Source organism: Dryas octopetala, chromosome 5 (assembly GCF_963921425.1).
Source record: "Dryas octopetala chromosome 5, drDryOcto1.1, whole genome shotgun sequence".
NCBI classification, from domain to species: Eukaryota; Viridiplantae; Streptophyta; class Magnoliopsida; order Rosales; family Rosaceae; genus Dryas; species Dryas octopetala.
The window spans coordinates 3,926,507-3,939,570 of record NC_141370.1 but is presented as its reverse complement, the minus strand read 5'-3'; the positions used below and the strand labels follow the sequence as shown (position 1 = coordinate 3,939,570).

Genomic DNA, 13,064 nt, shown 5'->3' with positions numbered 1-13,064 from the left:
AACCTCTCTTCCAGGACCTGGTTTAAGTAACTGAACCAAGAACTATTGATGAACAAACACAAAGAAATGTACAAAAGAACCCTACTAATAGAGCACAATGTGTACTTGCAGAATCCCATCAAACGGAAAATATGGCTAGTTAAAGCTTGATGAGCGGCTCCATCTCCCTTGCAAGTAATCCTCTAATGAGATGCTTTGCTCACCACTGCTGATAGAAAGGGAATCATCTTCCAAGTCTATAAGGGCAAGGTTAAGATGGGACTGGATATTAGAAGGAAGTGCTTCTCCACCCAAGGTGTCAAGTTCTTCTGATGCACTGACTTGTTGCCTTGCCCACCTTGTAACTTCCTCATCACCTTGGAGAAGCTTCAGAACCTGGGATGAACAAAATTCACCCATCAAATAAATAAATTTGAAAATATATAAAACCAAATAATTAAGTAAACTTCAAAGATGAAAAGAGAAGCAAAAAGTAAACTTACGAGGCTGATCTTAGGCCGAAGTCTGGGCACAGGTCTAATGCAAAGGTTTGCAGCCACAAACATTCTCTCAATTCGATCATGGTCATAGTCACTGCCCAGGCTTGGATCTAGCAGTTGGGCGACCTTTCCACCCTTCAATATTGGCTTTGCCTGGAACCAACCCCCATTTATTGACATAAATCATTTTGTTTTTTAAAGAAACAAATTTTATTGATCATTGTAAAAATGGTAAAGTAACTGTCGACAAGAAGTCCACATCAGAATTCAATTAAGTCCAGACTTTAACACAATCACAATTCACACATTTCTTTGTCATGAAACATTTGTTGGACCCAAAAAATAGAAAATGTGCTTCTCTTCTCGAAAGTTGATTGCATTCCATTCGATCTTACATATTCGCAAGAGTTAAAAGTATTCAGAAAGATTACGCACACAAATACTTCTATGTCCCAAGTTTGTGCACAGAGATGAAAACTTACCCACATCACCAGACTTTCCTGGCCTTTTGGATATTTACTGCAGATTGGTTTTCTACCTGATAGAAGCTCAAGGAGTACAACACCATATGCATAGACGTCAATTTTATCACTCACTTTGCCATGCATGAAGTATTCTGGAGCCATGTAACTGCCATAGTGGGAGTGTTAGCAAGAATATCTAAACTGAAAGGAAAATATAGGCTAAAAAGGCATTACACACCCAAATGTTCCTGCAACATCTGTGCAACTAATATGGGATGTCGATGATGCCCAACTGGCAAGTCCAAAATCTGATAGCTGAAGAACCATTATAAAAGGTGATGAGCACAAGAAGCTTCAAATAATTAACAAGAAATATTGAAGTTACATAACCGCACCTGTGGCTCAAAATCATCTGAAAGAAGGATGTTGGAAGACTTCACATCCCTGTGGATCACAGGTTCTTCACAACCATTGTGTAGATAATCGAGTGCCTCTGCCACACCTAGGGCCACATTATATCTCTCCTTCCAACCAAATGCAGTCCCATCCTTCTTATTACCTTGATCAGAAAAATCCCGTTGAGTTATGAAAATTGCAAAATAGAGAAAAAAAATTGTAATTTTGTTAAGTCCAAAGAGATAGACATCAAACAATTATTTACCATGAAGGTTCTCTTCTAGGCTTCCTCTTGCAACAAAATTATAGACCAAAAGTAAATTGTTGTATTCAAAACAGAATCCAAATAGGGAGATTATGTTCTTGTGGTTCAAAGTTGTGATGATCTCAATTTCATGAACAAACTCTTCCAATACATGATCAGATGGCTTCAGGATTTTCACTGCCAACTCTTCGCCATCTAAAAGATACCCTCTATAAACATGACTACTGCCACCTTGTCCAACCATGTTCTCTGAAAATTGTGATTCAAATTGTTTAGAATAACATCCAAATTTGGGTCAACTCAAAATCAGGATCATAAAATTTAGGGAACAGAAACGAACCAGGCATGAAGTTAGATGTTGCCAACAAAAGTTCCTCATAGCCAAACAGTCTACAACTGGATGAGTATTTCTTACATAAATCCAAAAATTCTTCAGGAAGGCTCTCCATGCCATGGTTAGGGGTTAGAGGAGGGCAGACCGCAGTAGACCCAAATGGCACAATTGCTCCACTTATTCCATCCAGCATGGAAGAATGGTCTTCATCCTGGCAAGAATTACTCTGTTTCTGATCAGGATAGACTACAGCTGAAGTATGCCAGCTCAGTGGTCTCAAGACCCATCCAAAAACGGATGCCTTTTTCTCAGATTTCTCAACATGTCGCTGCTTTGGTAAAAATGCCCAGCGAAGAAGCGACCAACCAGGTTTATAACACTGCAAATCTTGAATCTTGAAAGAGTTGGAAGCAATCTCGAGCCTCTGGATTGGTACCAAAGCCAATAAATTGTCCTCACCACCATCCCCAGGAAACTCAACCGTTGATTTGGTCCCAGAATTATCCAGCAAAACTGAATCCGGTAGACAACTCTCACAATTTCTCTTAAGGGTTTTCATCCCACACTCTGAACAGGATTTTTTGTGACATTGATTTAGTTTAGCATCATTAAGTACCTTTACATTCTTGCTAAGTGATTTGTGGTCCAAACTATAATTCCTGTTCTGATTATTACCTGTTCAACCACAAGGCAAAGAAGCTAAATCGTTAAGCATGGTAATTGCACGAAAATCAAGTTTATACCTCAAATAACAAAAACACCAACAAGGAGAAATTAAAATTAAAAAAAAAAAAAAAAACACAGAAGAAGAAAATTATCAAAACCTTGAAATTGATCTGCATTCCTATCAGTTTCTTCCCTCTTGAACAAAACTTTGCCATTATCAACAGCTAAAACAGAAAAACTTTTGGGCAATTTTCTCGCACAATACTTGGCAACAGAGGCAGATGACCGGATTCTATGGTGGGTTTTGGAAGTGCCAACAATTAGTGTAGCCGCATGGTGTGATTTTGCTTCCCGTACTAGAATTTGTCGGACCGAATTGCCCCTACAGACCTTAAGCTTCAGATCAACCTGATCACAATGCACATGCTCTCAACTCCCAAAGGAAACAAATGATTGAAACAAAAATAAACACAAATAAATTACCCTCTGTTGATCACTAAGAAAACTAGGAAATTTTCTCAGCATCCAAACGGAACGGAGAATTCACAATTGAAAAATAGAAAAGAGAAAAGAAGGTATTGTGAATGTGAAAGTGAACCTGCTTTAAGTTGCAGAAACCTTCATAGGCAGAGAGCACAGAATCGAATGTCTTTACCAGTGAGAGCAACGAGGAAGTCTCCTCTACAAAACCCAGAAGCCAGATTCAACAAAAACCCAGAAAATGAATCACAAAACCAAACCACACACACAGTGAAGGGAGAGAGAGAGAGAGAGAGAGAGAGAGAGAGAGAGAGAGAGAGAGAGAGAGAGAGAGAGAGAGAGAGAGAGAGATAGTGAGAGAGAGAGAGAGAGCTCTCCTCTACAAAACCCAGAAACCAAATTCAACAAAAACCAGAAAATGAATCACAAAACCAAACCACACACACAGTGAGGGAGAGAGAGAGAAGAAGCAGACCAGAAATGGTGTCGAGGACATGAACGGCAATGACATGGTCACCAGGGTCTGCGACTTTGACGAGAGCCCACGTCAGCAATTCCTTGCTGTGAGAGTCTAACTTCACCCCCACCACCGCCGTCTTCCCACCACGTTGTTCTTCTCCGACTCCGGTGGTCAACTTCATCGGGTCTGGGCCTTGGACGAGACGACGTCGTTTCACTCACTCCTCCTTCTTTAAGAAACAATCAATCACTATCAGTCGTTACTTTTTACATTCGATGCATAATGTGGAATGAAATGGGTGGTTGGTTTGTTTGTTGGGAACTGTGAAATCGAATCCCGGTTGGGTTGGCTCAGTCTCGCTGGAAATGATATGCTGTTTCTTGGCATACCTTCTTATCTTGCTCCCCTATTCCTGCCATGCCACTTTTTGTATGTACTTGTAAGTTGTAACATTCACATAATATTATTAACAGTTAATTACAAAACAGTCCACTTTTGGAGTCTTTTGTATAAAGAAAACCACCTAAAAAATAGAATGACAAATAATCAACTTTGTACAAATAATTACACTTTTTTTTACAAATAAGTCCACGTTATATTTTTTTTTATGATTTTTTTTTTAACTAAGCAAATTGCTACAGTAACAATGATTGCTACAGCCAAACAGTAGCAATTAATAGTGTTTTTTTACAATTTAAATAGTTACTGTTAGACAATAACAATTCTCAAAGATATTGTAGTGTGTGCTATAATAACTCCGTTACAGTAATACCTGATTTTCAAAATGTAGGTGGCTGGAAATTGGGCTTCCGCATTTAAGTTTTTTAAAACTACTTTTTTGCAAATTGACTTATTAAAAAAAGAGCCATTTACCGGCCGGTCCACTTTTCTCTCATCTCTTAGACTAATACCTTAATATTTTTTAATTTTTTACTAAGGTCCAAAAATATTGTCTACATGTTTCAAAAATGTCTAATATTATCCTAAAATTAATAATATTTAAATCTTAATATTATCCTAGTTTTATATTATCTTAATATTATAATATTAGCATATTATCATATTATAATATTCTAATATTATCATATTATCCTAAAATTAATTGTGAGATTTAAATTATATTACTAATAAAAATACATCAGCCCAAAAAATAGAAAATAATCAAATAAAGAAAAAAATTCTTAATGGATACATTCTAATTGTACCAATCGATTGATGGTTTGTCGGCGTTTATGTTAGTGTTTAACTCTGAAATTTTGGGCGAACCAAGCTCATTCTATACCTTAAGAGGGGATGGGGTGAAAAGATGACGATTTACCCTTAAAACTTGGGGAAGGAAGCATCATGTCTGAGTAATTAGCGGCGAAAACCAAGCGTTCGGATCAGGTGTGCATGTTCGTTAGTGCATACCTAATCTTATATATATGTATATATATATATATATATGTACTAACCAAGTATTGGTACAATCAAAATGTACTTATATATACTTTTTTTTTACTTGTTTGATTATTTTCGATTTTGTAGGTTAATACATTTTTTTTTATATTGGTATAATTTAAATGGATATTATCTTTTATTATTTTAAATTATAAAACATTAAAACTAGATAATCATGAATGTTTTAATTAAAAAATGTCCTAATGGATATTATCTTTCATAATTTTAAAAATTAATTCATACTAATTATCTTAATTTTAAGAGATAATATGAGTCAAAATTTTTTTAAAATCTATTTTTTGGACCTTAACCTAAAAAATTGGATTTAATTACAAATCTAAATTCCTATATGGTTTTAATCCGAATGACCCTTCAAAATTAGACTTACTTCTAATTAATTGTTAAAAAAAAAAACCCTATTATTAATCCATTTATATTATATTACATAGTTTCCTCAACAAAAAAAAAATTATATTACATAGTATATAAATTTTGATAAGTGATATTAACCAAAAATACAAAAAACATACGATACATTCTTTTTTAGTAAATGATTTTAAAGTCTACTTTTGGACTTTTACTTACAAATTAATTTAGTTATGGTGTGTTTTTTTCACGTAATTTCATTAAAGTTGGTTGAATTATCATCTCTTTTTTAGTAGACTTGAATTGATATCATTTTATTTCTCATTTTATACTTAAAAAATAAAAATAAAAAACTTTTCTATCTGAGCATGATGCAAATTCAAAACCAGTTTTTTTAAATATCTTTTTCTATCTTTTCTCTTGTGAGGACCAAGAAAAAAGAGAGGAGAAAATCAATAAAAGACAATCATAAAATAGAAAGAATTTGTATTAAACATTTTAGCTCCACAGATCTTATGTATAGTAACAAAATGCACATGATGTTAATTTCTAAATAAATTAAGGTTTTTTCATTAAAAACAAAATAAAAGGCATCAATGTTCAAGCTAATTCTCCTTCAACGAAAAATTTTCATAAAATGTTTGGCCATGTGCTACCCATGTGCTACCCATGTGCCCCAGAGAGTTTACAGTGATTAAGTGCTTGATTGTCTAATCATCAACTAAGGAATCTCCTAACTTCTACTTTTACTATTTAATAAGAACTTTATAAATCATCTTGGAAAAAAAAACTTTATTAATCAAAATATTTAGAATAAGACAAATTAGTCAAAATAAGAAAACAACATAACATTGATCGGTATGGTCGACGATTCAATATGCATTATTGTAAGACTCAAATAAGGTTAGGGTTTGAGTATGGAGGCAGAAAAAGTTGATTTTATTCTTCTCTATTGGAGATATATATATTGATACATTTATACAGAGCTTTTAATTACAATTCCTACAAATAAGGAAATTCTATATTTACAAGAAAATATAACTAATTGCACGACCATGATGTTAATTTCTAAATATATTAAAGTTTTTTCATTAAAAACAAAATGAAAGGCATCAATGTTCAAGCTAATTCTCCTTCAACGAAAATTTTTCATAAAATGTTTGGCCATGTGCTACCCATGTGCCACAGAGAGTTTACAGTGATTAAGTGCTTTATTGTCTAATCATCAACTAAGGAATCTTGTAACTTCTACTTTTACTATTTAATAAGAACTTTATAAATCATCTTGGAAAAAAAACTTTATTAATCAAAATATTTAGAATAAGACAAATTAGTCAAAATAAGAGAACAATATAACATTGAACGGTATGGTCGACGATTCAATATGCATTATTGTAAGTTATAGCTTAATACCCCAATTAGTCAATCCGAGAGATTTTTCAGAATACCCCAAATTTTTACCAATAAAATAAACATTTGAGGCAAATGTTTTCTCATAAAAATTTAATAGACAAAAATTGAGCTTTGATCACCTAAATAGAGTGAAAGATAATGAAATGTACCTAATTTATAATTTTCGAGGCTTAATTTTATATCTTTTTTTCCTTTCAAAAATCGACCTGACTTGTGAAAATTGATACACTAACACAAGACATAAAGTATAAGGAAAATGGAGGCACAATCCTAAGGAAGCTATTGTGTTTGCTTTAGGTGCTTGCTGTATCTCTGGTGTGCGTGGAAGGAGATTCCCTTTGGGTTGTTGAAGGATCTGTGGTGGATTTCCTGCCAATTTGTTTGGGGGAATTCCTTGGTCTCATTTCTCTTGAGAGGCAAATGGGGTAGTACATAGATTAGCTCGTTATGCTTTCTATTACTAGTGTCTCTCTAGCTAAATGAGTTCCATGAGTTTATTCAGAACGCTCTTCTAAAGGACCGTTGTATTCATTCTTCTTAACAAAATTTATGTTCCTTTTGAAAAAAAAAAAAAATGTATAGAACAATGAATCACATCCACTTTAATTTTGTGATTTTTTCAAAGCTTATCAGTAATGATCACTCGCTCACTATAGAGCGGGAAATTCCCCGCTCACCTAACTACCTAACAACGAATTTTAATGATCGGAACCGTCCATATTTTAGCGCATCATTCAAAGATCACCCTTGCAAAAAATCAGCTAAATCGAAAACTGTTTAGTCAGTGTATTACTGTCAACATCATTTCAACCTTATCTAACGAATTGTATTTGTCTACAACATTTGGAGAACCGAACAATTATCGATTTAGCTGATTTTTTACAGGGACGACCTTTGAGGATGAACCTAAAAAATGGACGATCCCGATCGTTGAATTCCCCACTCTGAGGTGAGCAGGGAATTCTTTGCTCTATAGTGAGCAAGTGATCATTTATATATATATATATACATATATATGAATATCACCTAAAAGTATGACTGTGTCTCACATTATCCCATACACCTTTAAATGTCCTATTTTACCACCCAAACTTCAACTTTAGTTATAAAATGCTCGATTATGTCAAGTCTTTCAATCCAACTGTTAGAAATGCAAATGAGTTTATTCAGTTGCTCTTATAGAGAATTGTTGTATTGAATCACATTCACTCTAATTTTGTGATTTTTTTAAGCATATATATATATATAGACCTCTAGGGCGGACGCTCGTAATTTTTTTTTTTCACGAATTTCCTTTGCCAAGCGCTTGGTATCGTTGTCGATTGCTTGAAAATGTCTTTTTCTTCTTCTCCCGAGAGATCGGCACTAGTTTGTCTACTTTATTTTATGTTTTAACTCCGGGATTTTGGACTCCCAGAGTTAAAACCTAACATGCAGCCTCTACAAGTCCTATTCTACACCCAATGAGGGTATGAGGTGAACCGTCGGGAAGTACCCTCAATAATAAGTGGAAGAAATAGTGTCGAGCGCTTGTTGCAGCGCTCGGCTGTTATAAAAAAAACTATTGTCGAGCACTCACCGTCGATGCCGAGCGCTCAGCACTAGAAATCCGCAAAAAAAAAAAAAGGAAACATCTGCCGTAGAGAAAAACTGTATATATATATATATAATTTTTCTCTAGAGAGGATGTCGGTATTTTTTCAAAATTTGCGGATGCCGACACAGTACCGACATGAGGTAGATATTGTGTCGACACCAAATTCCACATATGATGTACTGCAGTAAGTTTTGAAATTTCATATTGACATACTGTCTATATATATAGTCCTTCTCTAGAGAGAATGTCCGCATTTTTCAAAATTTGATGATACCGACACAGTGCCGACATAGGGTAGACAGTGTGTCGACACAGATAATGCGTTGTAACAAGTTGTGAAATTTCGTGTTGACACCTGTCTACCCCATGTTGGCACTGTGTCGGCATCTGCAAATTTTGAAAAATGTAGACATTCTCTCTAGAGAAGAATTGTACATATATATATATATAGTCCCTATATATATATATTTATGTGAATGACACTTGAAAGTATGACTTTGTCTCACATTACCCCTACAACTTTGAATGTCTCACTTTACCACTAGAATTTCAACTTTTGTTACAAAAATATCCAATTTCATCAAGTCTGTCAATTCAACCATTAGAAATGCCAATGTAGTGCCTACCTCATTATCAGTGACTTCTCCTCCCCTCTCTCTCTCTCTCATTCTCTCTGTCTTTGTCTATGTCTTTCTCTTCCACTGCTCCCTTTCATCTTTTTCCCTTTCTCCCTCTATTTTCGCCTTTAACCCTCTATTTTCCTGTCTCTCCCTCTATTTGCCCTCTCTCTATTCCCTTCTCTTTGCAAAAATTCCGTAGACCTACAAGAATTCCCCAATTCCCGACCTAAACTTAATGTAATAAACTTAACCAAATTCACGGTTCTCAAAGTATCTCACTGGTGTGTCTAACCTTAGGGGAGAGTCGGAACTTCCGCAGAGTCTCCCTACAAATTGCCGAATATTTGATTGTTATGTTCCGGGTGCAAATTCTTATTGGGCACCTAATGGAACAACCCACTCAAATATTTAACTAGGAACTACTTCAAGGTTGATTACCAAAATATGGCTAATTTTCACAATTTTTTGTTGAGAGAAAATCTCTCAACTCTACAAATTTCAGCTGGAAAAAAAAGTAAATGAGAAGTGAGGGGGTGCCTCTCTATTTACAAAACTCTACAAATGGATGGTGAGGATTGAATGTAGAAATCGAGGGCTAGGATTAAAAGTTGAAATCAATGGCTAAAAATGAGTGAAAAATATTAATTTGAGTGTTAAAATCAATCTGGGTCATGCAGTACCCGCTGGGTCGAGGTGCGGGTTAGTTTGTGAGAGAAAGTAAGAGGATTAGGTTGGATATTGGGTATGAAGAGAAAATTAACATCATGTTGTTTGGGACATGTAGTGGAGTTTCATTGTCGTTGGCGTGTGTCTCAGATCACATATGCACAGTAATTATCATACGCTGCACCACACTGGAACCGGGTCACCTTCTTCTGCATTTGAGGCCGTCTGATCATGAGTGATCGACGCTCCAAATCGTGCCACGTCAGCGATCTAGATTTCCTTTTATTTTTCTATTTTCTAAAATCCTCCAAACTTAAATAATTTGAGGTTTTTTTTTTTTTTTTTAAGTCCAGACTGTTCAGTTGCGAAAAAGGGCTGATTACATAGCCCACCCGCTACAGTAAATTATCATAGCGGTCCACTTTTTAAAAGGCCTAAATCAATTGTGAGAAAAGCCATTAAAATAAATCAAAATTATCATATTGCCAATTTGCCACGGGTTTTTCTCTATCTGCCTAGCATAACTAACGCTCTACTATTTGGCCAAAAAAAAAAAAAAAAACTAACGCTCTACTATGCTTTTCATGTACCTTTCATTATTTTATTATTAAACTCTTACAACTTGCCACCTGCTCCACTATGCTTTTTATGTACCTTTCATTATTTTATTATTAAACTATTATAACTTGTCAGGTGTTGTTCTTGCTTTTAGGCTATTGAACTAAATTTATACATGTTCATTTTTTTTTAGCAATATGATATAAGGGTAGATTGTCATTGTTAAAACATAAATAGATGTGATAGATTGTTATTATTAAACAATAACAATAAGGTTGTTACTGACAAACAGTAACAACTACATTCTGAACTAAATTAAAAAATTGCTAGTATTAGACAGTAGCAATAATATAAAACCATTAGTGAGACTCAGCACTATTTATTTATGGCCTCAAAAAAATATATTTTTCCATAATTTTTATGGAAATTCCAAATTCCCAAAATTAAATTCTGAAAAATAAAATAATAGCCTAAAAATAATTATCCAACTTCATAAATTCATAATTCGTTCTCTCGAATTCAGATTTTCACCAACCAAACGTCATTATCAAAAAACTAAGTTCTACACTACCAAAGCCTCTCCTTAGTGATATGGTCTTCAGAAAAATAGGTTAACACCAATGAATAAAACCTAATTCCTGTTAAATTAAGTTGAGAAATAAATTGACAAGGCAAAAATAAATAAGGAAAAATTAGGGTTACGAACTTACGACAACTCCCATCTTAGGTTAAATTTTAATAAAATTCAAAAATACCCTCCTACTAAAAAATGCTACAGTAAAATAATTACATAAAGTAAGGGCAAAAGAGTAAAACATTAATTTAACAAAATTTAAATTAAATACAATAAATCAAAGCACTAACCCGCTACTCTCTCGGTCTCTCTCTCAATCAAACCACGTTATAACATAAGCCCAAAGAAAAAACTTAGCTAAATAATATTTATTTTATTACAAATAGATAGAGAAAATTGCACAATTGGTCCATTTAGTTTTCACTTAGTTCCATATTTGTTCACGTTTTTTTTTTTTTTTCGTTTTATATTGGTCCATTAACTTTGTGACGTGTTCTATTATGGTCCAAACCGTCAAATTAGCACAAACGGCTATCTATTTTAGTCATGTACTGCTAGAGGTGTACATTGGCCCGGGCCGACCTGAGTCCGGTACGAGCATGGCCCGTTTAAAGTCGGCTCGGCCCGTCATTAAGTGGGTTGGGCCGAGCCAAGGTTTTCTATCCTATTGGGCTAACCCAGCACAAGCTTGTCTTGGCTAACCCGTTTATATTAGTTTCTCAATTGTTTTTTGAAAATTTAAAGACTAATTTTTAGTTCCATAAATAAAAATATTTCCAAAAAACTAAATACAATTACATATTCAATTACAAACTTATTTCTTGTTAATTTCTATTTTAAAAAAAATTTATATTGACATTGTTGATTAATTTTAAAAATTATTTCTTTGATTTATTAAATAATAATAATTAATTAAAATAATTAATCGGGCCGGGCTGGAACGAACTGTTATGGGCTGGGCTGAGCTTAAAGTTTAAAATAATTGGGTTGGGCTAAGCTTAAGGTTTAAAATAATTGGGTCGGCTCGAGCACGGCACGAAGCACGAATGAGCCTATTTTGAGTGAAGAATTAGTGGACCACAACAATGTCTCATGTGCGCAACATGTACATTACTAGAATATGCGGTCGTTTGTGCTAATTTGACGTTTTGGATCACAATGGGAAACATCACAAAGTTAGTGGACCAATATGAAATGAAAAAAAGATCGTGGACTAATATGAAACTTTTTTTTTTAAAAGTGGATCAATGGTGCAATTTCCTCTAAATAGATAAGTTAGAGACTATGGAAAAAAAAAAAAAATAAAAGGATGGGAATGGGGTGTGTGGGTGTGTGGGTGAGGGGAGGGCCAAAGTGGTCTTTCTTTTTTTGAGTTTTTTTTTTTTTTCAAAAGGGGTGTGCAAAAAGAAAAAAGAGGGTGTGCAAATAGCAGCCCTCTAAATATATCTATAAGTAAGATTTTTTTTTTTTTACACAAAGGGCGCCGCCAACCTTGGCCACGCCTGCCATCGCTGGCCACCTCCCCGCGAACAGAGACCACCAGCGGCTTTCTCTCTCTCTCCTTCCATCTCTCCTCTCTCCCTTTCTCTGTCTGCCTTCAAGATCGGTGACCACCTCTTCGCAACTGCCTGCGCGCATCACCCAGCCCGCTGTCCTCCCACACGCTGCTACACCTCCGCCCGCAGCACCTCGTCTTCCACCTCGAAGCCCAGAACCAGCCACCATTAAAAAAAAAAAAAATCAGTTCGGCAGGTTCGGCGGACCAGTGCCGAACCGGGCTGTTTCGTTCGGCACTCATCCACCGAATATAACAGGATTGTTCGGCGGATGAGTGCCGAACGAAACAGCCCAGTTCGGCACTGGTCTGCCGAACTGAAATTTTTTTTTTTAATGGTGTTCGGAGGGGAGGAGAGAGAGGGAGGGTGGTGCTGCGGGAAGAAGAGAGAGAGATAGGAGGGTGGTGCTGCGGGGAGAGGAGAGAGAAAGGGAAGTGGTCGGTGAGGGAAGGAGAGAGGGAGGGAGGTGGTCGGGTGAGGGTGAGGGAGGGGGAGGGGCTGTGTTTTTTTTTTTTTTGGTATGAGTTGATGAGGTGTGGTGGGTGAAGGGGTGTGTAGGAGAAATTTTAAATTTTGGGAGAGAGATAGGGGGTGTGTGAAATGTATAAAATAGGGGTATTAGGGTAATTAGAGGGGTGTGTTAATGAGAAATTTTAAATTTTTGAAGAAGATAGGGGGTGTGTAGGAGAAAAGTGTGTGCAAAAAGAAAAAAAAGGGTGTGCAAATAGCA

General features: G+C 35.4%; 1 protein-coding gene across 1 annotated transcript; it reads right to left on the bottom strand.

The window, feature by feature from the left end:
* Nucleotides 1-3,840, bottom strand: LOC147283629 (protein kinase STUNTED-like). The gene is made up of 10 exons (XM_086243450.1): nucleotides 3,560-3,840; nucleotides 3,203-3,285; nucleotides 2,763-3,012; nucleotides 1,945-2,613; nucleotides 1,605-1,853; nucleotides 1,339-1,502; nucleotides 1,182-1,258; nucleotides 962-1,109; nucleotides 483-632; nucleotides 1-375 (listed from the first exon to the last, which is right to left on the bottom strand). Exons 1-10 carry the CDS (start codon nucleotides 3,723-3,725, stop codon nucleotides 136-138), a joined length of 2,196 nt encoding a protein of 731 aa, XP_086099576.1. The 5' UTR covers nucleotides 3,726-3,840; the 3' UTR covers nucleotides 1-135.
* Nucleotides 3,841-13,064: the final 9,224 nt, after the last annotated feature.